The sequence below is a fragment of the Pyrus communis genome, chromosome 17 (genome assembly GCF_963583255.1).
Source record: "Pyrus communis chromosome 17, drPyrComm1.1, whole genome shotgun sequence".
Taxonomy (NCBI): Eukaryota; Viridiplantae; Streptophyta; class Magnoliopsida; order Rosales; family Rosaceae; genus Pyrus; species Pyrus communis.
This window is the reverse complement of record NC_084819.1, coordinates 7,510,128-7,531,424: the sequence shown is the minus strand read 5'-3', so window position 1 is coordinate 7,531,424 and position 21,297 is coordinate 7,510,128. Positions and strand designations below refer to the sequence as shown.

At 39.1% G+C, this 21,297-nt stretch overlaps 4 protein-coding genes and 1 pseudogene across 4 annotated transcripts; 2 read left to right on the top strand and 3 right to left on the bottom strand.

The window, feature by feature from the left end:
- Window positions 1–5,854: 5,854 nt before the first annotated feature.
- LOC137722338 (hsp70-Hsp90 organizing protein 3-like) lies at window positions 5,855–9,205 on the top strand. Its single transcript, XM_068461315.1, has 7 exons — window positions 5,855–6,923; window positions 7,747–8,035; window positions 8,191–8,276; window positions 8,358–8,581; window positions 8,705–8,771; window positions 8,855–8,914; window positions 9,020–9,205. Exons 1-7 carry the CDS (start codon window positions 6,033–6,035, stop codon window positions 9,131–9,133), a joined length of 1,731 nt encoding a protein of 576 aa, XP_068317416.1. The 5' UTR covers window positions 5,855–6,032; the 3' UTR covers window positions 9,134–9,205.
- Window positions 9,206–11,234: 2,029 nt separating this feature from the next.
- On the bottom strand, window positions 11,235–15,011 carry LOC137722445 (elongation factor G-2, chloroplastic). The gene is made up of 4 exons (XM_068461449.1): window positions 14,708–15,011; window positions 12,587–14,001; window positions 11,743–12,255; window positions 11,235–11,597 (listed from the first exon to the last, which is right to left on the bottom strand). Exons 1-4 carry the CDS (start codon window positions 14,949–14,951, stop codon window positions 11,430–11,432), a joined length of 2,340 nt encoding a protein of 779 aa, XP_068317550.1. The 5' UTR covers window positions 14,952–15,011; the 3' UTR covers window positions 11,235–11,429.
- Window positions 15,012–16,452: 1,441 nt separating this feature from the next.
- On the top strand, window positions 16,453–19,107 carry LOC137722936 (alternative NAD(P)H-ubiquinone oxidoreductase C1, chloroplastic/mitochondrial). Its single transcript, XM_068462067.1, has 2 exons — window positions 16,453–16,587; window positions 17,443–19,107. Exon 2 carries the CDS (start codon window positions 17,454–17,456, stop codon window positions 19,020–19,022), a length of 1,569 nt encoding a protein of 522 aa, XP_068318168.1. The 5' UTR covers window positions 16,453–16,587; window positions 17,443–17,453; the 3' UTR covers window positions 19,023–19,107.
- On the bottom strand, window positions 19,079–20,071 carry LOC137722937 (pectinesterase inhibitor 10-like; annotated as a pseudogene).
- Window positions 20,072–20,353: 282 nt separating this feature from the next.
- On the bottom strand, window positions 20,354–21,227 carry LOC137723522 (21 kDa protein-like). The gene has a single exon (XM_068462725.1). The coding sequence runs from the start codon at window positions 21,170–21,172 to the stop codon at window positions 20,567–20,569; it is 606 nt and encodes a 201-aa protein (XP_068318826.1). The 5' UTR covers window positions 21,173–21,227; the 3' UTR covers window positions 20,354–20,566.
- Between the last annotated feature and the right edge of the window lie 70 nt (window positions 21,228–21,297).

Sequence of the window (21,297 nt, the reverse complement as noted above, 5' to 3'; positions counted from 1 at the left end):
TGTCTTGGCGTTGACTTTGTTGATGTATCATGGCTTGGTCGGGTCGATACATGCGGCATAATCTTTATGGATTGTCGTTAGGACTCAACGATGGATGAAAACACATCAACTACTTCAAATATGCTCATTAAGAACTCCTAACTATGTCTCACTTGTGGCATAGTGAAGTGAGGTGAATCTTGGAACGATTCGAAGATTTCGCAACTAAGGTCATATCGTGGACCTCTAAGATATTGCGATATCCCTAACGGTAAAGACATAACCATTTGGGGATTTTGCCTTATGCGGGTTTGATAAGTAACCAGCGTCATCATAACAAACAAAACAAGCATCTTTCTGAGGATCAGAAGGGTTGGATCTGCTCGAGATGCATTGGGATTTGCCCTCGTGGTACTTTCAGGGTACGTCTTTAATACCAATTCAGTGGTTGCGTGTAGGCGCAATGCTGCATCTTTACCAAGATCAACAGCGAAAGAGATGTCCTGTCTAAATACAATGAGCTAAGTACAACGAATCTCAAAGTTAAACTCAGATATAGAATTTCAGATTCCATAACCTCTTCAAGGGTCTCATTTGCATATAACGTGTGGACGATCAAAGGTATACTCAAAGGTAACACATTCCGGGTGTATTTTGACTGGTAGACCAAAATACCATCAGAACAATGCTTCAACTTCAAGTCAAGGCATAAACAAGTTTCCCAAGATCCTTCATCTTAAATTCCATCGTTAGGTGCGAGGCAGTTTTCTCAAGCTCTTCTAGAGTCTTAGTGAGATTCGTGTCAACAACATAAACTGTAACTCTAGCAATTTGGAATAAAACTTCATAGTTTAACACGCAAGGGCATAATTCATATCCCTGACTGATCAAATAATCACGTAGATGGGTATACCACATCCGTCGGATTTTTTAATCCATAAGTGAACGCCTCAAAACAAGTTTAAGAGGGTGTTCCATGGTTTTGGAACTAATTGAACCAGTCCATGTAATTTTTCGAGAACTTACATGTAAATCTCCGTATCTATATCCCCATGGAGAAAACACTAACCACATTTCATAATGCTGCTATCAATCACAGGACGTTTTGAGATAAACCTTACGCTATAAGGCGTGCATCATATCGCACTATTTCATTCATCTCATAACGCTTCCTTTCCCACTTGTAACACAACATGGTTACCTTAGGTTGTGTAAGAACGACAGGTCCAATACACACTTTGGTAAGGAATTTGACCTGGATTGTAACTTTAGTTGTCCAATTAGTTACACGTTGTCACTTAATCAATGGAACACGGTTCAATATCGTCACTTTTCATTTATGTCTGTAGCTACCATATAAGTGAAAATATCATCGATGATAATCTCATTTCAATTCCATTTAGCTCATCCAAACTAGTATATTGGACCAAGAACTTTGAGTCTCGAGAGAAATCCGGATTAATCTCATGAGATGGAAATGATTTGAGACAGCCATCAAGTGTAGATTCATTTGGTGCCGTGTCTGCCTCTTCTAGGGAAGTGAATCCTACGAATCGAGTGATATGTCGTGCTCTAGGCCAAGACATATTGATTGGTTATCCGCTAGTGTACCGGACATTCCAACAAAGGCGGCACACCCTCTAGGGATATTGACTCGATGTCCGTTAAGTATGTCTATCCTTGCAAGCATGTTTGCAGCTGGTATATGATCTCGTCACTTTAGCTAGATCAGAGTAATGCGTTTGGAGCAACATTCTGAAAACTAGAATTCATCACACTTGCTTATCACACTTGTGTGGTACATGGATCGAGATGAGACCTAATAGGCAACGTCCATGCAACTTCGCACCGTTCTACAAGAACATTGACGTTCTTATTTCCCCCTAACGGAAGGAATACTGTCTCATTAAAGTAACAACCTGCAAATGAGCGGTAAAGAGATCGCATGCAAAGGCTCAAAAAGAGCTAATGTGAAGGAGAATCATGATTAACAAAAGATACACATCCTTCTTTGATGATCCATGGTGGTACGTTGCGGCGGCTCAACTTGGCACATGGAATGCACACCTAAATGCGTAAATACGAAAATCGTCAGGTTCGTACCTAGTAACCAATTGTAACGTCATATAGGTTGGTTGGCAATGGGCCTCAAGGCGGACCAACATAACTGCGTACAAGATTGCATAGCCCTAGGCAAAAACCGAAAACTTGATACTTTTACCAAAATTTGGGCGATCATTTAAATTGCGCTGTATGATCGTTAGGCGAGACTATTTGGGGTGAACATGGGAATTCGATGGTTCAATTAGAAACCCAAAACGACATGCAATACTTTATCGAAAACCGTTGATATAAACTTTCCGGCATTATCCAGTCTCTGGGACTTTAAGGGATAAGTAGGGTGGTGAACCCATAATCGGCTAAGAGGTTTAGCAGTAATGTGTGTGGACAAACATGTGACCAGTTTGTCAATTCATAAACCAAAACCATAAGTATTTATATGGTCTGCATTTTGGTTGGATTAGTCCACATATATTCCCTTGAATCCACTATGAAAATAGAGTCGTGTCGTATCTTTGCGATGAATGATATAGAAAATCAATTTCCTTAATGAGCATGCTTGGCAAAGTGTGCTTGTAGGCAGAATATCCTTACTTCAGATAAGGAGATACGTTGTAGTATCATTATTCGACCTAAGTGTCCCAAAAGGTCATGCCAAAGCAAGTAAACTAGTCAATCACCAGGCTTCAGGCCGGCCACATGTGGTGTATTCCCAGTTAGAATACAACACATTGGCCCCAAATAAAAGCTTCATGCTCATTTTTGGAGGTGGTGCAAAGATATTTCACTCTATTTTCTTTAATGGTTTCATTATGATCATTGTCATCTCGAATATCCTTAAAAACTCAACGTCAGGGTGAATTTAAGGTCCCTTAAATGGTAATTCAGTACCATACAACGAGGAGCGTGCCAAATGCTCTTAATCAGGTTGGATAGACCTGAAGTCGTTGTTTGAGATGTGATTTATGTGTAAAGTTAGTGTGCATAATACGCATTCATCCAGACAACTAACTTTCCCACATTCCAACCTAATCACATGTATTAAGAAACATGATTCAATTAACTCATATTCGAGGACAACATCAATAAGATTATCCATAAGTAAAACATACACCAAGCTTGAATCCAAGAACATGGAAAAATGTTCACAAAGTAAATGGTTTACTAAGAGGATTCGGCAAACAAGGTCATCCATGTCAAAATTCTGCTCTTCCAACGATGTTTGGTGGAGCAAAATTAGTCTCACATAATGACTACTAGAATGGTACTCCTCAACAACATTGGTAGGGGCATGAACATGTGCATAACCAATGATCTATTCCATCAATACGGAAGTAGATTTTGTAGGGTTGAGGTTCGGGAATACTATCCTTTATTCTTGAAGTTTTAGGTCTTAGGTACCAAGGATCACACTTCGAGCACGATGTCACACCTTGGCAGGCCCTGATTCTACCCTATGTTTGTGGTAGTTATCAGATTCAAGATTTTGGTAAACTTCTGCTTTCTACACTACTGCTTTAGGGGCGAGTTAGAAACATGGAAGGACGATAAAAGTATTCTCCAGTCAAAATTCAATTGGATTTATAAACTTCAGAATTTTACTCATTCATAGACGCAATCATGGTGTGCTTCAGGCAATGTCTTTCATGATTAAACAGTGCGTAAGAGTGAACCAAAGAGACATGGAATCGTTATTCATGAGGTATTTTCGTTGGTAATGCTTCGGGCATAAGTCTTCGAAGGAAGATCATGGCGGAGACTTATTCAACTCTTCCATGCCATTGTTGGCTTCAATGGTTTCTCAGCTTCTTGATAGTCAAGTGGAGATTCACGTCTTGTACCCCACATGAAGTGGTTTCTATTAGAAACGTCCAAATCAGGAAAATCGAACTTGTTACGGTACGACAATCCACTGAATGGAGGGAACAAGATTGTGATTGGTGCTATGGGAATGAATCATCCATAAGCATCAAAGTTAGAACATTCGAGTTCTAAGATATGGTTTTCATGAAAAAACATCGGGTTTTCATGGGTGTATTGTTTTATGAAAACTTCGGGTTTCAAAGGCACTAAATTTGAAACTACAGGTTCAATTTACTTTATGAACGTTTAGTTCATAAAAAGAGTGGTTCCTGCAAGAACACAGAATGCAATATACAACTGAGAGTAGTGGATTTGGGTTGCTTCAAGAACTCAAGTGTGAGTGCTTCGGGACTACGAAAGTAAGTCAACGGTTCAAAGAATAGAAATAAATTATTGATTCGTTAATGTCCAAAAGTGATCTTCATGTCAATAATTTTGGATTTATTATCAAATTAATGGACTGTAGGTCACTTTTAATTAATTCAATAGATCAGGACCATTCGGGGTCGATCGTAGAAGCAAAATAATGACTTCGGGTCATATTCACTTTAGATGGCATCATGCCAAATAATTAAGAAAATATAGCCTAGTGAGGCTTTAACCAAAAATGTCCAAAAAATATTTGAGTATGGTTAAGAAGCGGGGGAAGCCAAAATATGGCATCGGGGCGAAAAAGGTATACAGCCCAACATGTAATTGCTTGCTGCAATGGGTCACAGTCTTGCAACAATCTGCAGGCCTTTGGGCTCCCTTGTACGGCTGCACAGTAACCTAACTGGACTGCAAGTCAGCGGACTAGGGCAATGCCCAGCAGAGGTGGGCTTGGGAAAAACGCCGAGCTGGGGCGAGCTGAAGCCGAAGCTGGAGTCGGACAAAGTCCAATAACAGCTGAAAGCGAGCCCAAACATAGAAGCCCAGAGCTTCTAAAAGGCAGGCCGAGTCGTGAAAAAGCCCATCACGTTAGCTGGCTTCTTGAACGGTCTGAGGGCTGAAGCCCATGCACCAAGGACCCAAGCAGCAGGCTTGGTCCAATTCGAGCAGTAAGCCTAAAAAGGTTGTCCAGTTGCTTACCCAAGCTTCAGGCTTGGTGCGTTTCAGCCACAAAATTTTCCCAAAAAAATGTAATTGTTTTTTTTTTTCCTCGACAATCTTAGGGTTTGAAAAACCCTAATTCCTTCTAATTTCTTTCGATTCTTTGACTTACAAATTTTACATAGCAAAAATTGCATAATGCATGAAACATATATATATATATATATATATTGACAAATATATGAACATATATAATATATATATCGGAAGGAAAATATAAACATAGGGGGTTCATGCATCATGAGTAATGTTTTCATGCTTCATGGTCGTTTCAAATATCTTACTTTATTTTTAGCATACCTGATTGGCAGAAAACAACAAAAACCTTTGAATTTGTAGAAGACCCTTCTCATAAAGTTGAAATTGTATCTCCAATGCATTGTATCACGTTCAACAAAGAAAAATTAAAGTGAATCAATAGCATGTAGATCAATTCAAAATAATAAATTAATCATAAAAAGAATAATTAAAACGTAATACTCCCTTGATTGAAGATCAAACTCTCTTTAGCGCAGGGTCAAGAGCGTGCTGATAACATGTTGTAGGCATAATTTACTAAATAATTATAGATGCCATAGAGAGAGAAAGGTGTGGCAATAGAGAAGAAGAATAGACAGATGTGTAATTATGGGTGTGTTCTATTTCACCCCATCATACCTTTATTTATAGTAGTAAGAAATGTTAATTCTTTAACCTTTAGGATTACAACATTTAATAAGTAATCTACTCCTAATAAAAATATAAGATACATTTTTATATCTACTAGAATTTACACAATCACATTCATACTTGATCATAATTCTCTTTAAAAGAAAGGAATATTATTTGAGCTTCAAAAAGTGAGTCATAAGACCACCGCAACCGAAGGTTCCAGAACCCCAAACAAACCCCACAATCACTAGAAGCCTCTGGCGACAGGTCCCTTGACACACCAGCTTTCTATCTTATAAAGCTCGCCTCCCCTTCTCCTCCTCAATCCCCTACGCCCGCAATCCCTCAACTTTCTCTCCGATCAATTTCTCCGATCCCAATCAGCCATGGCCGACGAATCCAAAGCCAAAGGCAACGCCGCTTTCTCCTCCGGCGACTTTAACGCCGCTGTCACCCACTTCACGGAAGCCATCGACCTCGCTCCCTCCAACCACGTCCTCTACTCCAACCGATCCGCCGCCTATGCCTCTCTCAACAAATACTCTGAAGCCCTAGCCGACGCCAAGAAGACCGTCGAGATTAAGCCTGATTGGTCCAAAGGTTACAGCCGGCTCGGCGCCGCTCACTGCGGATTGGGCCAGTACGGCGACGCCGTTTCGGCTTACAAGAAGGGTCTCGAGATCGACCCCAATAACGAGGCTCTGAAGTCTGGTTTAGCCGATGCTCAAGCTGCTACGGCCCGGTCACGGGCTGGACCCCCGCCTATGAACCCGTTTGGGGATGCGTTCTCGGGTCCCGAGATGTGGGCCAAGCTCACTGCCGACCCGTCGACCCGTGCCTTCTTGCAGCAACCCGATTTTGTGAAGATGATGCAGGAGATTCAGAAAAACCCTAGCAATCTCAATTTGTATTTGAAGGACCAGAGGGTTATGCAAGCCCTGGGGGTTTTGCTCAACGTGAAGTTGCGCGGTGGGACGGGGGCGGAGGATGAGGAGATGCCGGAGTCTCCGCCGGAGCGGAAGCAGCCTGAGCCCAGGAAGGAGGAGAAGAAGCCGGAGGCTCAGCCGGAGCCAGAGCCGATGGAGGTAAGTGAGGAGGAGAGTGAGGCGAAGAAGAGGGAGGCCGAGGCAATAAAGGAGAAGGAGGCTGGCAATGCGGCTTATAAGAAGAAGGACTTCGACACAGCGATTCAGCACTACACCAAGGCCATTGAGTTGAATGATGAGGACATTTCATTTATCTTGAATCGCGCTGCGACGTATTTGGAAATGGGTCAGGTATGGATTGCATATCTAGTGTTTGCCATTTATTTTTAATCTGCATGATAATGTTTATACACTGATTGATTTTGGTTAGTGCTAAACTGATAGTATATTTGACTATAAGCTTGTACTGTTAGTATGATTTAGTGTTCTTTGTGGATACTTGGTGATGTTTATCGATTTCGATGCAGTTGCTCACTGCTGTAACTTCAATGATGATGATGTTACACAGAACGAGCCTTGCCCAATTCAGAACCCAATTGAAAGTGGGGGATTGAGATTGGTGTGATGTAGCCTCATATGTTAGTTTAGGAAATCTAATAATAATTTGCGGTTTACAATTTTCCCAAGGACTTATGAAATAGCGAATGGGTTTTCGCAGATTTTATTCAATTACACCGACCTGACCTCTTGTTTGTGTCCTTTGTTAATTATGCTGTTGTTTGTCCTTATGGACTAACAAATTTGGACTTGGGGATGTCCTCTTTCACAATGCTTGCTTACTCGTGGTTGAGCTCGATAGGCCTATACTTCAGTAATTCTCTTTTTTTGTATCATTTATAGAAGTTCATATTACAATTTGGATGTGGTAGAATATCCACACGGAAAAAGTGAAACTTCTATCGGCTTCATGCTTGCGTATTCGGTGTTCAATTTTATATGTCCTCTTATTGTTTGCTTTCACTCCTTGCTTGGTCATACCATCCTGTTATAGCCTTTGGTTTTCCTAGTGTCAAGGATGAAAATAGTCTTGTCAACAACTTTATGCTTCGCTCTAAACTTGGTATTGTTGGCTTGTTATGGATTATTGATCCCAGTTCGTTGTTAATTCTATCAGTATGAGGAGTGTATTAAAGACTGTGAGAAGGCTGTGGAAAGGGGAAGAGAGCTAAGGTCAGACTTTAAGATGGTGGCAAAAGCTTTGACTAGGAAGGGAACCGCCTTGGTGAAGATGGCAAAATGCTCAAAGGACTTTGAACCTGCCATTGAGTCGTTCCAGAAAGCTCTCACAGAGCATCGCAACCCAGATACCTTAAAGAAATTGAACGATGCTGAGAAAGCAAAGAAGGATCTAGAGCAACAAGAGTATTATGATCCAAAGTTAGCAGATGAAGAGCGTGAGAAAGGTTTGTTCTTCAGTTTCATGTGCTTGTAACTATCACTGCATTGAAACTTTACTAATGTTTGCATTGATCTGAATGAAATACATTGTTTCCGTGCCATGTATTTTAGTTATGCCATCCATGTTTCTCTAGCTTGACTGCTTGTTGATGATGTGTAGGTAATGAATATTTCAAGCAACAAAAGTACCCAGAGGCTATTAAGCAGTACACTGAAGCTCTCAGAAGGAACCCCAACGATCCAAAGGTGGGAGAACCTACAGTATCCTTATATAGTTGATCGTCCAAAAGCTTTTTAATATTGTCTGACATTCATAGTTTGATTCAGGCATATAGCAACAGAGCTGCATGCTATACGAAACTCGGGGCAATGCCCGAGGGATTGAAAGATGCAGAGAAGTGCATTGAGCTTGATCCAACCTTTACAAGGGGTTATACCAGAAAAGGTGCCGTCCAGTTTTTCATGAAAGAATATGAGAAAGCTTTGGAAACATACCAGGAGGGTTTGAAACACGATCCTAGCAACCAGGAATTGCTTGATGGTGTGCGAAGGTATGTTTACATGAATTGTGTTTATTGCATGGTGCTTAGTTTTACTGTATGTTAACTGGATGTGCGCCTGTTACACAAGATGCATAATGCTTGAGAGTTGACACCACTTGAAATTGATTGCAGATGTGTAGAGCAAATTAACAAAGCTAGCCGTGGGGATTTGAGTCCCGAGGAATTGAAGGAGAGACAGGTGTGTGATTTGTCGAACATTCTTCAACGCGGAAATAGTTTCTCGAGATTTTCATATGTTAATGAGTTTGTTGTTTCTTGCAGGCTAAAGGAATGCAGGACCCAGAAATACAAAATATTCTCCAAGATCCTGTTATGAGACAGGTCAGTATAATTTAGTGTTTCGCTGTTGTGTTACACCATTCCCTCGTTAATTGAGTTTACTCGGTGTATGAATGTCTAAAGTTGTGTTGTTCGCGATGTGTTCAGGTGTTAACAGATTTCCAGGAGAATCCCAAGGCTGCTCAGGAACACACGAAGAACCCAATGGTGATGGGCAAGATCCAGAAGCTCGTCAGTGCGGGAATTGTCCAGCTTCGGTAAACAACGGGAAAGATTTGATCATGTAATCAGAAAGAATCGTTTGCCCTTCAAATTGTACTTTCCAATCAAAATGTCCAGTCCAGTACTTTTCTTTTGGTTTTGTTTTGTTTTGTTTTTTTTTTTTTTTTTGGGTCCATTCCAGTAATTAGATTAGAACCCCCTCGCTTTGGAAAAAAAACTTTGAGATTATTGTTTTTAAGATATTTATGTGGGATGTTTTTCATATGCCAACCTCTCTCCCCCCCCCTCTCTCTCTCTCTCTCTCTCTCTCTCTCTCTAAATTGGCATATCCCTTTGGTGTACCCGAAAGATGCCCCCGTCAAGTTTACTATTCCACTCACATTACAAGATTTGGATTTGATTTACAAAAATCTGTAGAAAATCTTTTGCTTTTAGTTTATGTTGGTTCGTTTATTAATCCGTCGTCGAAGAATTAAATTGATAAAAGTTGGAATGGATATGAGTGAGAGTTGAGTCAGAATTGAATTCTTGTTAAAGGTGTTTATTAAAACATTCTGAAAACTAAATCGATTTTAGGATTAAGTACTAAATACTTTTTAATCTTTTAATGTCATTTTAAATTGATTTTAATCTTTTAAACATTTTTTCATCAATGTACAGGTGATAACAATGGGTTTCACTTAATTACTTACTTGGATACTAAAATAATAATTAAAATAACTTCAAAAATGAAATGATGATGAAAAAATAAAAATAAATAAATATATTCACAAAAAAACTAAAAATAAGAAACAAAAATGGGGATTAGAAAATCTCTTAAGACCAACCCTGATGGTGGGCTAAAACCCAAATTATCCTCCAAAATTCCTCCCAAACCCAATCCAATCCATGGAAAAATTTTGGGCTAAATGCTAAACCAAGGCCAAATTCCCTCCCTAAAATTTAGCCCAGAAATCGGAGTGGACTCCATCTAATATTTTTCGAAATTTAAATTTTTTTAGATTAAAATGTTCATAAAATTAATTTACGATAGTCTACATATTTATTTTTTTTAAAAAAAAATTAATTTAACAAAAAAAAAAAAGTTTAAGTTCATTCTTTAATAATCTCAGACTAAAATTTTAGGCTAGAACTGTTAGAGCAGAAAAGCTGTTTCTGAGCTAAAAGCTAAATTTTCCAGGCTAAAATATTTGGTTTTTAGCCCAACCATTGGAGATTGTCTAACAAAAAAGTGATTTAAGAATTCATATAGAGTTTTAAAGAACTTGTTTATGCTCATGTGGTTTCCTCATTCGCTGATTCTCGGCTAGTAAAGCTTTTAGTTCTTTGTGAGCTATGAAAATGGTAGTGGCTGTATCATGGTAGTCCCTATCATTTCAGTAACCTTCATGACCTTCTCAATGTTTGCAACTTGAGTTATAGGGTGGAGTTTGTAATTATGCATTGAGTTTGGAAATGATGGCCTGAAAGGGGTGATGGTGACTGTTACTTGGTGAAAGTCATGCTTGTATGACTTTCTATTGGTGTTGGAGACAAAGTAAACCCTAATTAATTTAACATAAATTTAATTGAGGCTTAAGAGATGCAACATTTTCAATAGATTTGGTACTTGTTTGGAATATTTAAAAAGGTTGATGCCAATTTGAAATGACACTAAAAGATTCGAGAGTTTTAGGTACTTAATCTTAGATTTTATATAAATTGTTACTAATTCACCTGTATCAAAATGGAAATCAACATAATTACTAAAATGCTCTTAGTTGGAATAAATTATTTATATTCTAATGCTTTGGCTAAATTTTATATACTAATTAATAAAAGAAATGTTAAATTCCGCCATTCAACAAGTATTAACTGAAATTTAATTATTTAGTTTTATTTAATTATTATTGTTGAACTTCACATTAAACTTGGCAGCAGTTGATGGTATCCGGTAAATGTGAAGGGCAATTTTAAAATTTTAAAAATAAGTGAAAATATATTGACAAAGAAAAATTCATTAGGAATTCAATTATGTGTTTTGATTCTGATTACAAAGAAAAATTCATTCGGAATTCAATTATGCGTTTTGATTCTGATTACCTTTATGTAAACATGCAATAAAAGTGGTAGTAATACAAGAGCAAGACAGGACTCGTGGTTTTGTTGAGCTTACGGGCAGTGTCCTTTTTTTTTTTTGTTTTTTTTTTTTTTTCAAGGAAATATAAATACTTACTTCAATATTTTTTGATGCAGAGTTAAAAAAAACAAAAAGAAAAAAAAAGGTTTTTCTCAAACAATGAGTTGGGACCTAAATTATAAGGTCCCTCTGATCTGACCATGCATGGAAACAAAATCAAGCAGCAACTTCTTCCTCCTTGGCAGCAAGCTGGTTCTGAATGTGCTGAGGAACAACGTCAAACTTAGCTAACTGCATTGTATACGATGCACGACCTTTCGTCATGCCCCTCAGCGTACTCACGTACTGAAACATCTCCGCAAGAGGAACCAGTGAATCCACCACCTGGATTAATACCGAAATGCTCTATTAGTAACCGAAACATGATTACCACTGTATAATACTTTGTCAAGATTCGAATGTAATTAGCAACACACGCTTGCTAGCCGCAATCATAAGCATCGGTCGCGTTATAAATGCTTAGACGTACCTTGAGACCACCAGGTTTGTCATTGAAGCTGTTGATCTGTCCTCTCCTCGAGTTAAGATCACCAATCACATCTCCGAGATGTTCTTCTGGTGTAACAACTTCAACTTTCATTATTGGTTCAAGCATTTTCGGGGCAGCTTTCTTTATCCCCTCCCGGAAAGCTCCTCTTGCTGCCAATTGAAATGCTAACACACTTGAGTCAACATCATGGTAAGAACCATCAACTAGTACAGCGCGTACGTCAACAACAGGAAAGCCTGCAAGCACACCGTTGCTCATACACTCCTCTAATCCTTTCATCACCCCAGGAATGTATTCTCTTGGCACTGCACCTCCCTTGATTTCACTCTTAAACTCATATCCTCCGCCAGCCTCCATTGGTTCAAACCGTACGGTGACATCTGCAAATTGACCTTGTCCACCTGATTGTTTCTTGTGCACATACCTCACTTCAGAGGTTCTCGAAATGCTTTCCCGGTAGTTTACCTGGGGTGCACCAACATTTGCTTCAACCTGCACAGATCAAGCAATCCCAGCTATGAAATCCAAATCAACTACATATCCGGAGCATTCAATTCTTTGAAAATTCTCAAAGGAATAACAATGAACACATTTCAAATGGTTTAGTACATAGGTAGGTGCACAGTCCTTTTATATGCATATACGTGTATATTTATACATAAGATACAAGCACAAACATGGGTGAGATTAATAATCCAGAAGATGACACCATGGCAATACAAGAAAACGCACAAACAAATAAAAAAACTCCGAATCTTTTATGGTGAAGGTAAGGATCATAAGTAATATGGACAATGAGAAACATGGAGTAGCGGACACAGACCTTGAATTCTCTCTTGAGCCGATCAACAATAATCTCAAGATGCAATTCTCCCATTCCTTCAATCACTGTCTGGTTGATCTCTTCATCCCGAGAGAAGTGGAAAGAAGGGTCTTCTTGAGCAAGCTTAACCAAACCAGCTCCCATCTTATCAACATCAGCTTTAGTTTTGGGTTCAATGGCAACCTTAATTACAGGATCAGGGAAGTCCATTCGTTCAAGCACAATAGGATGATCGGGGTCACTCAATGTTTCACCGGTAATGGTATCCTTCAGGCCTGCAAGTGCAACGATATCACCAGCTAAAGCTACCTTTACATCCTCCCTACTGTTTGCATGCATTTCTAGAAGTCTACCAATCCTCTCCTTCTTTCCCTTGTTTGCATTTAACACATAGGATCCAGCAGTTAGCTTTCCTGCATATATTCTCACAAATGTAAGGGATCCCACAAATGGATCACTCATGATCTTGAATGCTAGCCCAGCAAATGGTTCCTCATCACTTGCAGCCCTTTCAATCGTGATTTCAGGGTTGTCTGCATCAGTCCCCTTCATTGGTGGCACGTCAAGTGGTGAAGGCAAATAATCCACAACTGCATCAAGCAATGGTTGAACCCCCTTATTTTTAAAAGCTGAACCACATAATACTGGCACAAAACTAATTGCGATGGTTCCCTTCCTAATTAATTTCTTAATAGTTTCCTCATCAGGTTCAACTCCTTCTAGATAGCCTTCCATTGCTTGATCATCCAACTCAACTATGGTTTCTATCATCTCTGCCCGGTATTCTTGAGCCAGCTCCAGAAGATCAGATGGAATCTCCTCGTAAACAAATTTAGCACCCAACTCTTCGCCAGACCAAAGTATAGCTCTCATCTTCACAAGATCAATAACTCCTTTAAAATTATCTTCTGCACCAACTGGAATTTGAAGTACAAGTGGTTTGGCACCCAAATTTGTCACTATCATGTCTCTTGTTCGGAAAAAGTTTGCTCCAAGACGATCCATTTTATTGACAAAGCAAATCCTGGGCACTCCATATCTATCAGCTTGCCTCCACACAGTTTCAGATTGAGGTTCCACACCAGCAACACTGTCAAACAAGCATATAGCACCATCCAGCACCCTTAGAGCCCGCTCCACTTCAAGGGTGAAGTCAACGTGGCCAGGAGTGTCGATGATGTTAATCCTGTGATTGTCCCAAAATGTTGTAGTTGCAGCAGAAGTTATGGTAATGCCTCTTTCTTGTTCCTGCTCCATCCAGTCCATAGTTGCTGTTCCTTCATGCACCTCCCCTATTTTATAGTTTCTTCCAGTATAAAACAAGATTCTTTCAGTTGTAGTCGTCTTCCCTGCATCTATGTGAGCCATAATTCCTATGTTGCGATAATCTTCTAAAGCTACAGCACGCCTTCCATCTTGCACAATGAACAAACAAATAGAATAAATACATATCTGCTATATCAGCTGATAAAGAAACACTACTACAAGTATTATTAGTAAACTGAAACAAGTATAAAGAGTTTCTAGGTTTAATTACTAATCCAGTTAAAGAAATCCCGAAGAAATACATTAAAATGGAGCACCATTCAGTTATATATGAACAACACCACTTATCAACATGCCAAAAGGTAGAATTCGTATCAATACAAGTGTTCTAGACAACGACATCGATACCACAGAACATTCGATTACCTTATTCCGATAAACCAGAATTAAATTAGAGTATATTAAGGACACAGAAAGCTAAGCTACTTCTGCTGTGGTTGCAAATTCACAGTGAATGTTTGGTGAAGTTTCTATGCTCTACTCGATCCCAAGTACCCGTATACGATAACTATTGACTGCAAAAATCGATTTCTTATCCAGAATAATTTTGAACATCAAAGTCCTAAATAAAAAAAGAGGCACAATCATCCCAATTAGAAAAATCAACTATTTTTGGTTATAAATATTAAAATCGATTCATTTCAAATAAGGGCTGAACCAAAATGCACATAGATCTCACTAAATAACCAAAAATTGAACAATTTGGGAATCCACAAAACAATTCAGAGAGCAATAATTCAGCAAGGAAGCGGCAGATAAACAATAGGAACACAAAGAACAGGAGGAGAAAACTACCCTCTGCGGCCATGGCAAAAACAGAGAGGTTTCTTCGGCTCTGCTGGCGCAAATTCGAGAGCTTTGAGGAGTGGGAGCTGATACGAACATTCCCAAAGAAGTGGGAAAGCGAAGACGAAGTGAGGGAAGAAGAGGGTCGATGGCGAAGACCGAGAAAGCGAGCTGGGGAGGGAGAAATGGCCGGCCGAGTCTGAGAACCTCCATTGAAGCTAAAACTGTACACTCTCACTGACTCTGTAGCCATTGTTTCTTCTTATCCCACGAAAAGAGAGAGAGAGAGTAGCTGGAGGGGTATTGGCGCCCTATCTGATTGTGATATGACCCGTATGGTATTGTATGGTATTGTATGGATGGGATTTGGATCTCCTCCGATACCTCCTCATTGTGGGATCCAATTATCAAGTCATCATAGCCGCTCACCACATATTATACAGCTATAAATCATAATCTCATGTAGATAAAATTTAAAATTTTTGATTTGTGGCCGTAGAATGGGTGGTGGACGGCTATGGTAACTTGATCCCTTGAATCCTCACAATTAGAATCGGAAGGGAATCCAAATCCGTATGCATGGGGTAAGGGTTGTGGAAGCGTGGGGTGTTGGGGATAACGAAAAATCAAGAGGCTATTTTTCCATGCATCAATCTGGACCTTGAGAAATGTTTGTACTATTTACCTAAATTCCACATTTGAATTCTGAAATTTTGATTAAATTAGGATTATAACATGTGGTAACTGGGACGTGAGCATTATGTTTTGGGACAAGTTATTAGGTGCATATAACATACAACGTGAAAATACTGATATGGTGCATTGAATTCATTCAAATTATAACACGCGTGTTGAATAGTATCAAATAGAATTTTGACTTTAAATAGAATTGTTGACACTCTAAATCGGTCATTTACACTCCTCTAAATATAATTTTTTACATAATATAACATATTGAAAATCAAGAAGAGCCACATCTAGTAAACATAAATCTCAAACATGAGGATTCAAAAATGGAAAGACCAAGATGAGTTAAAGTATCCGCAACAAAATTTGCCTCCTTAAAAATGTGCTTCCAATCAATATGATTGAAGACTGAAACAGGTCACGAACATCATTGATGATAGAACTGACTCTCTAGGGAACCTCCCATTGCATTGGTGTAATCTCATATATCTTGGCCGTCAAGAACAAAGAAAATTTAATTTAGCTTAACCGATATTTTCATATATTTTGTTTTGACATACGATAGCATTAGTAGATTAACTTGTTAAATGTTAGAGAAAGGGATCAAACCCACACCATGCTACATAAAGCATTAACTTTTTCCATCACTGTTGTAAAACGCCATCTACATCAATAATTTCATATCTCGACATATGTTAACAATTTCATTTTTAGCATAGATTAATTGAAACAATTCTCCTCTTGAATTAAGGTCAATAAATACAATTCCCTCTCCGCTTAAAATAAAATTTCTCATGTGGCCTCTCCTTGAAAACTTCTAATCTTGAAATATGTAGTGACCATTTCGACAAAAAATATATATATATATATATACACACACACACGTTGTGACCATAATCAAATTGCTCCCAAAACAAAACCAAAAAAAAAAAAAAATGGAGAGAAAATTTTGTGTAAAAGTTTTGGTGATAAAGAATAAAAAGGGACTTCAAGCCGCCACGTATCTCAAATTTACATCCTCACAAATAATAGTCGGTTCGGGTTGTTTCAGCAAGCCCATAATCCATCTCACCCCTAAGCCCAGCCCATAAACGCACTCTTCTTCTTCTTCTTCTTCGTCGGAATCTATCCAGTAGCTACCTACTTGCTCATGTGCCTCTTCAGTTCCTTATCAGTGATGACTTAACCCATCACTCAAAAAGGTACTTTCCAATTTCCCTTTTTCTTTTTTTTTTTTAAATTTGTTTCTACAGTTTTCTTGTTTGTTGAGTTTCTGGTTTTTCTGTGTCCTTTCTGCTACAAATATTGTATATTGGTTCAATTTGAAATTTGATGATGAGAATACTAGGGTGCATTTGCTTTTATATGATAATTATTTTGTGAATTATCTGTTTATGTTTAATTTCTTACTGATAGCATGTTAATTTACTAATTCTGCTTTTATTAAGGAAAATGTGGTGCATTTGGGTGATGTATGATGAATTGGTTATCGGTTTAGTCCACTCCGAATTGGATCCTGGCTCACCCCATTTGTTCTTGTTTACTGTTTAATCTGACAATTTAGCGCCCGTTTGATGACCATTTCGTTCTTAGTTTGTTGTTTTTTTTTGTGTTAGAGATAGAAGGTAGATACATGGGAGAAATGGGGGATATAGGAGAAGGGATGAGGGATTTTGGGAGAAATGTTGAAGAAATTTATAAGGGAGGATACACGAATTGGAAACTAAAAACGAAAAGAAAACCAAAAACTATTTTAATTTGTTTTCGCTCTCAAGACTGGCCAATAGTAATGCCCTTTGTCATCCCTTCTTTATATACTTTCACATATTTAAAGCACAAGAATTGAAAACCAAAGTAAAAAAAATGAAATGGTTATCAAATGGGGCATTATTGTTTCCTTTAGCAGAACAAAGGATTTCATGTTCATGATTATATAAGTTTGTGTGTGTGTGTGCTTTGATATTCTATTGAGATGTCAGTGGATCTTTTGTTTATAAAATTACGCCAATAGGAAATGTGAAGTTTCAGTTGGCTCCTCTCTTTTTTGATATTTACAGATAAACCCCGAATGATGTCATCGCCCGCATTAGCTGCTTCATCAAGTCTTTTACCATTCAATTGTAGGGAAAAGCACTGTGCTGGGCTGTTTCCTAGTTTCTCGAGAAGATGTGGGACCAAGATAACATTATCTGCCAGTTCTCAACAGAAAGGATTTCGATTTGCGATTGCTTCCAGTGCACCTAGGTCGAATGGTAGTGTTAAGGATTTATCTGAAGCTGAAACTGCACCTCAATTGTATTCTTGGCCGGATAAGAAGAAACCAAGAATATGTATACTAGGTGGTGGATTCGGAGGTCTATATACTGCATTACGACTAGAATCCTTGGAGTGGCCTGATGACAAGAAACCTCAGGTCCTCCTTGTTGACCAGTCCGAACGCTTTGTTTTCAAGCCAATGCTGTATGAGCTTCTTACAGGAGAAGTAGACGCATGGGAGATAGCTCCTCGTTTCTCAGACTTACTGGCAAATACAAGTGTGCTGTTCCATCAAGATAAGGCCAAACTATTGTATCCCTCTGACCATTATGGACCTACACAATCCAGCCTTGGGGGAACTGTGCTACTTGAGAGTGGACTCCTTGTTGAATACGACTGGCTGGTTCTTGCTTTGGGAGCTGAATCAAAGCTTGATGTTGTACCAGGAGCAGTAGAGTTTGCATTGCCATTCTCCACCCTGGAGGATGCTCATAAGGTAGATCGTAAGTTAAAAACACTGGAGAGGAAGAACTTCCGTAAGGAATCTTTGATTCGTGTGGTTGTTGTTGGTTGTGGTTACTCTGGAGTTGAGTTAGCTGCCACTGTATCAGAGAGACTGCAGGATAGAGGTATAGTACAAGCAATTAATGTGGAAACCACAATCTGCCCGAATGCCCCACCTGGCAATAGGGAAGCGGCAATTAAAGTACTCACATCGAGAAAAGTTGAACTTCTGTTGGGTTATGTTGTCCACTGTATTCGTAGAGCTGTTGATGCAGAACATGATTCCGAGAAATATATATTGGAACTTCAACCTGCTCAAAGGGGATCGCAAAGTCAAACTGTGGAAGCAGATCTTGTATTATGGACTGTTGGGAACAAATATCTTCTTCCTAAGCTGGAACCTGAGGACAGGCCCCATGAGCTTCCCCTAAATGCTCGTGGACAAGCAGAAACAGATGAAAATCTTCGCGTTAAAGGCCATCCACGCATATTTGCTGTTGGTGACTCTTGTGCTCTAAGGGAATCAAATGGAAGGCTTCTTCCTGCCACGGCACAGGTTGCTTTTCAGCAAGCAGACTTTGCTGGTTGGAATCTGTGGGCTGCAATCAATGACCGCCCTCTTTTACCGTTTAAGTTTCAGAATTTAGGTGAAATGATAACTCTGGGAAGAAATGATGCTGCTATTTCTCCAAGTTTCATTGAGGGGCTAACTTTAGAAGGTCCTATCGGCCATACGGCGAGGAAATTAGCTTACTTGATTAGATTACCAACGGATGAGCATAGGCTTAAAGTAGGAATCAGCTGGCTCACAAAATCTGCTATAGATTCGGTTGCATCTCTGCAGAGCACCCTGACTAAGGTCCTTTCAAACTCATAAACCATTATTATGTTTTCCGACATACCATGGTTGAATAGTTGTAAAGAATTCGATTGTTGGTAAAAATCTGTTACCATTGACGTCATTTCAGGTTTTATTTATTAAAATTCTACAGTATTCATATGAATTATTAATAGAACACAGCAGTTAATTTCTATTTATTGGCATGCCCTTGTCATTGTTTGATCTAAGGCGAAGCAGTTTTAGCTGAGGCATAGGCATTGACGAGTGCCAAGGCATTGATTGTCAGATGCGCAGCTTTTGTTACGTGCCTGTGAGCAGTAGTCTCCACTTTGCCATTCAAAGGAAGATTGGCAAAGCCATCCACGCAGGTATCCTCGTTCATCAATGCGGCACTAACCCAGGTTTGGATATTACTCAACTGAAGCCTGGAGCTGGAGGCTCCATCTGCACAACCCAGTTCTTCTATCGACTGTTGGAGCATCTCGACCACGTCACCAAGCTCCTACCAATGCTGCAGATGCGTTGTGGTTCAAACTGTAGACTTTCAATGGTCTTTTCATGGTCACAGAAGTTGCTTGGGTGAGCGCAAGGGTGACATTGAGTGAGGTATGAACTAGTTCTTTTGGGTTGGTCTGGATTTTGCCCGCGTAGATTGAGAGGGAGTTGTAGCACAACCTAGGATACATTGTGACTTTGCATGATGTTTTTATGTAGTCGGTGTTTGTTTCTGTCGGAGGAAATAATCCGATGGCTGTGCTAGGGTTGAATAATTGGAGAATGGACAGAGCCACTACTGCATGCAGAAGATAACCTTCCATTTCTCTCCCTCTCCTGTTCCTTTTTGGTTTGAGTTGATAGGGGAATTTTGTAAAGAGAAGAGTACATAGAGAGAGAGAGAGAGAGAGAGAGAGAGAGAGATCCAAGCAGCACCACTGCTAAATCCACTCCCTCAGATCATAAGAATCAAACCAGGAACAGTTAGTCAATGCCATCAAGGGCCGAGAGGAGTTATTAAAGACCGATTCCACTACAAATTATTCAAGGACGGTAGCATTACATGACATTGAATTTAAATAAAACTTCATCTGCATCTAACAGTATTGAGTTGCAATAAACTTATTGTACTAATCCGTATTCAAAAATAAAAAAAATAAAAAAATAAAAAAACACACACACACACACTATATTATTATGTTTTCTTTCATGTGTAAATTCTTTTAATTGGGTTTCTTTATTGCACTATGTTTATAAAAATATATAAATAAAAATACAATTAAATATATAAATAAAAAAAGAAGAAGAAAGACCTATAAAATAATTATTGCTTGATATTCATCTGGCTATTTACTTTCCAATATTTCATACTCCCAACAAAAAAAAAAAAAAAAAAAAAAAAATTTCATAAAAAACAGAGTTGGTCTTCTTGAATATAACACTCACTCACACACAAAAACCAAAAGCAATTTCTCACATACCAAATATTGGGTTTTTTCTTTCTTTCTTGAGTACCAAGTAACCCGTTTCGGTCGTAGAATTTATTTTCTACGACCGTCATACCTTTCCTGAAAACCACACAGAATCTACGGCAACAACACTTCATTCGACGCCGAGGCGTAGCTGTTGATGAGTGCCAAAGCATTGCTAGTAAGATGTGCAACGTTCACTATGTACCGACGGACAAGACTCTCCACTCTTCCACTCATGTGATGTTCATCAAAGCCATCCATGCAGGTGTCCTCATCTGTTAATGCAGCACTAACCCATGTTTGAATGTCACTCATTTGAACCCAGAAATTTGATCCTCTAGCTACATGACCAAATTCATCGATTGATTTTTGGACCTCGTCAACAGCATCTCCAATCTCCTCCACACAGTCGAGCGCTGCTGCAGCCTCTATGGGATTCAAACCGTGGGTTTTCGACAACCTTTTCATGGTCACATATGTTTCTTGGGTTGCTGCAATGGTCACATTGAGAGCAGTTTGTGCTAGTACTTTCGGGTTGGTCTTGATTTTTCCGGCGTAGATTGAGAGCGAGTTGTAGCACAATTTCGGATAAGTTGTGACGCTGCAAGATCTTTTTATGTACTGAGTGTTGGATATGCTGGGAAGTTCATTAGCACTGTATAATTGGAGATTAAGCAGAGCTAATAGTACTACTAAAGGAATAAGATGATGGCCTTCCATTTTTTAGGAAAGGGGTCATATATAGATGGAGAGCTTGATGAGTTTGTAGAGCAAAAGGGTCATATATATATATATATAAAAGGAAGCTAAAGCTATGAGGTTTCCATTTTTTAGGAAGCAAAACA

Excerpts from the sequence above, each read along its gene's own strand:
- LOC137722338 (XM_068461315.1), top strand. The coding sequence starts at position 6,033 with ATGGCCGACGAATCCAAAGCCAAAGGCAACGCCGCTTTCTCCTCCGGC. Across the intron at positions 8,582-8,704 it reads TTGCTTGATGGTGTGCGAAG|ATGTGTAGAGCAAATTAACA; the intron begins GTATGTTTACAT and ends AATTGATTGCAG. Across the intron at positions 8,915-9,019 it reads AAGATCCTGTTATGAGACAG|GTGTTAACAGATTTCCAGGA; the intron begins GTCAGTATAATT and ends CGATGTGTTCAG.
- LOC137722445 (XM_068461449.1), bottom strand. The coding sequence starts at position 14,951 with ATGGCTACAGAGTCAGTGAGAGTGTACAGTTTTAGCTTCAATGGAGGT. Across the intron at positions 12,256-12,586 it reads GGCTCAAGAGAGAATTCAAG|GTTGAAGCAAATGTTGGTGC; the intron begins GTCTGTGTCCGC and ends TGATCTGTGCAG. Across the intron at positions 11,598-11,742 it reads ACAAACCTGGTGGTCTCAAG|GTGGTGGATTCACTGGTTCC; the intron begins GTACGTCTAAGC and ends GTATTAATCCAG.
- LOC137722936 (XM_068462067.1), top strand. The coding sequence starts at position 17,454 with ATGATGTCATCGCCCGCATTAGCTGCTTCATCAAGTCTTTTACCATTC.
- LOC137723522 (XM_068462725.1), bottom strand. The coding sequence starts at position 21,172 with ATGGAAGGCCATCATCTTATTCCTTTAGTAGTACTATTAGCTCTGCTT.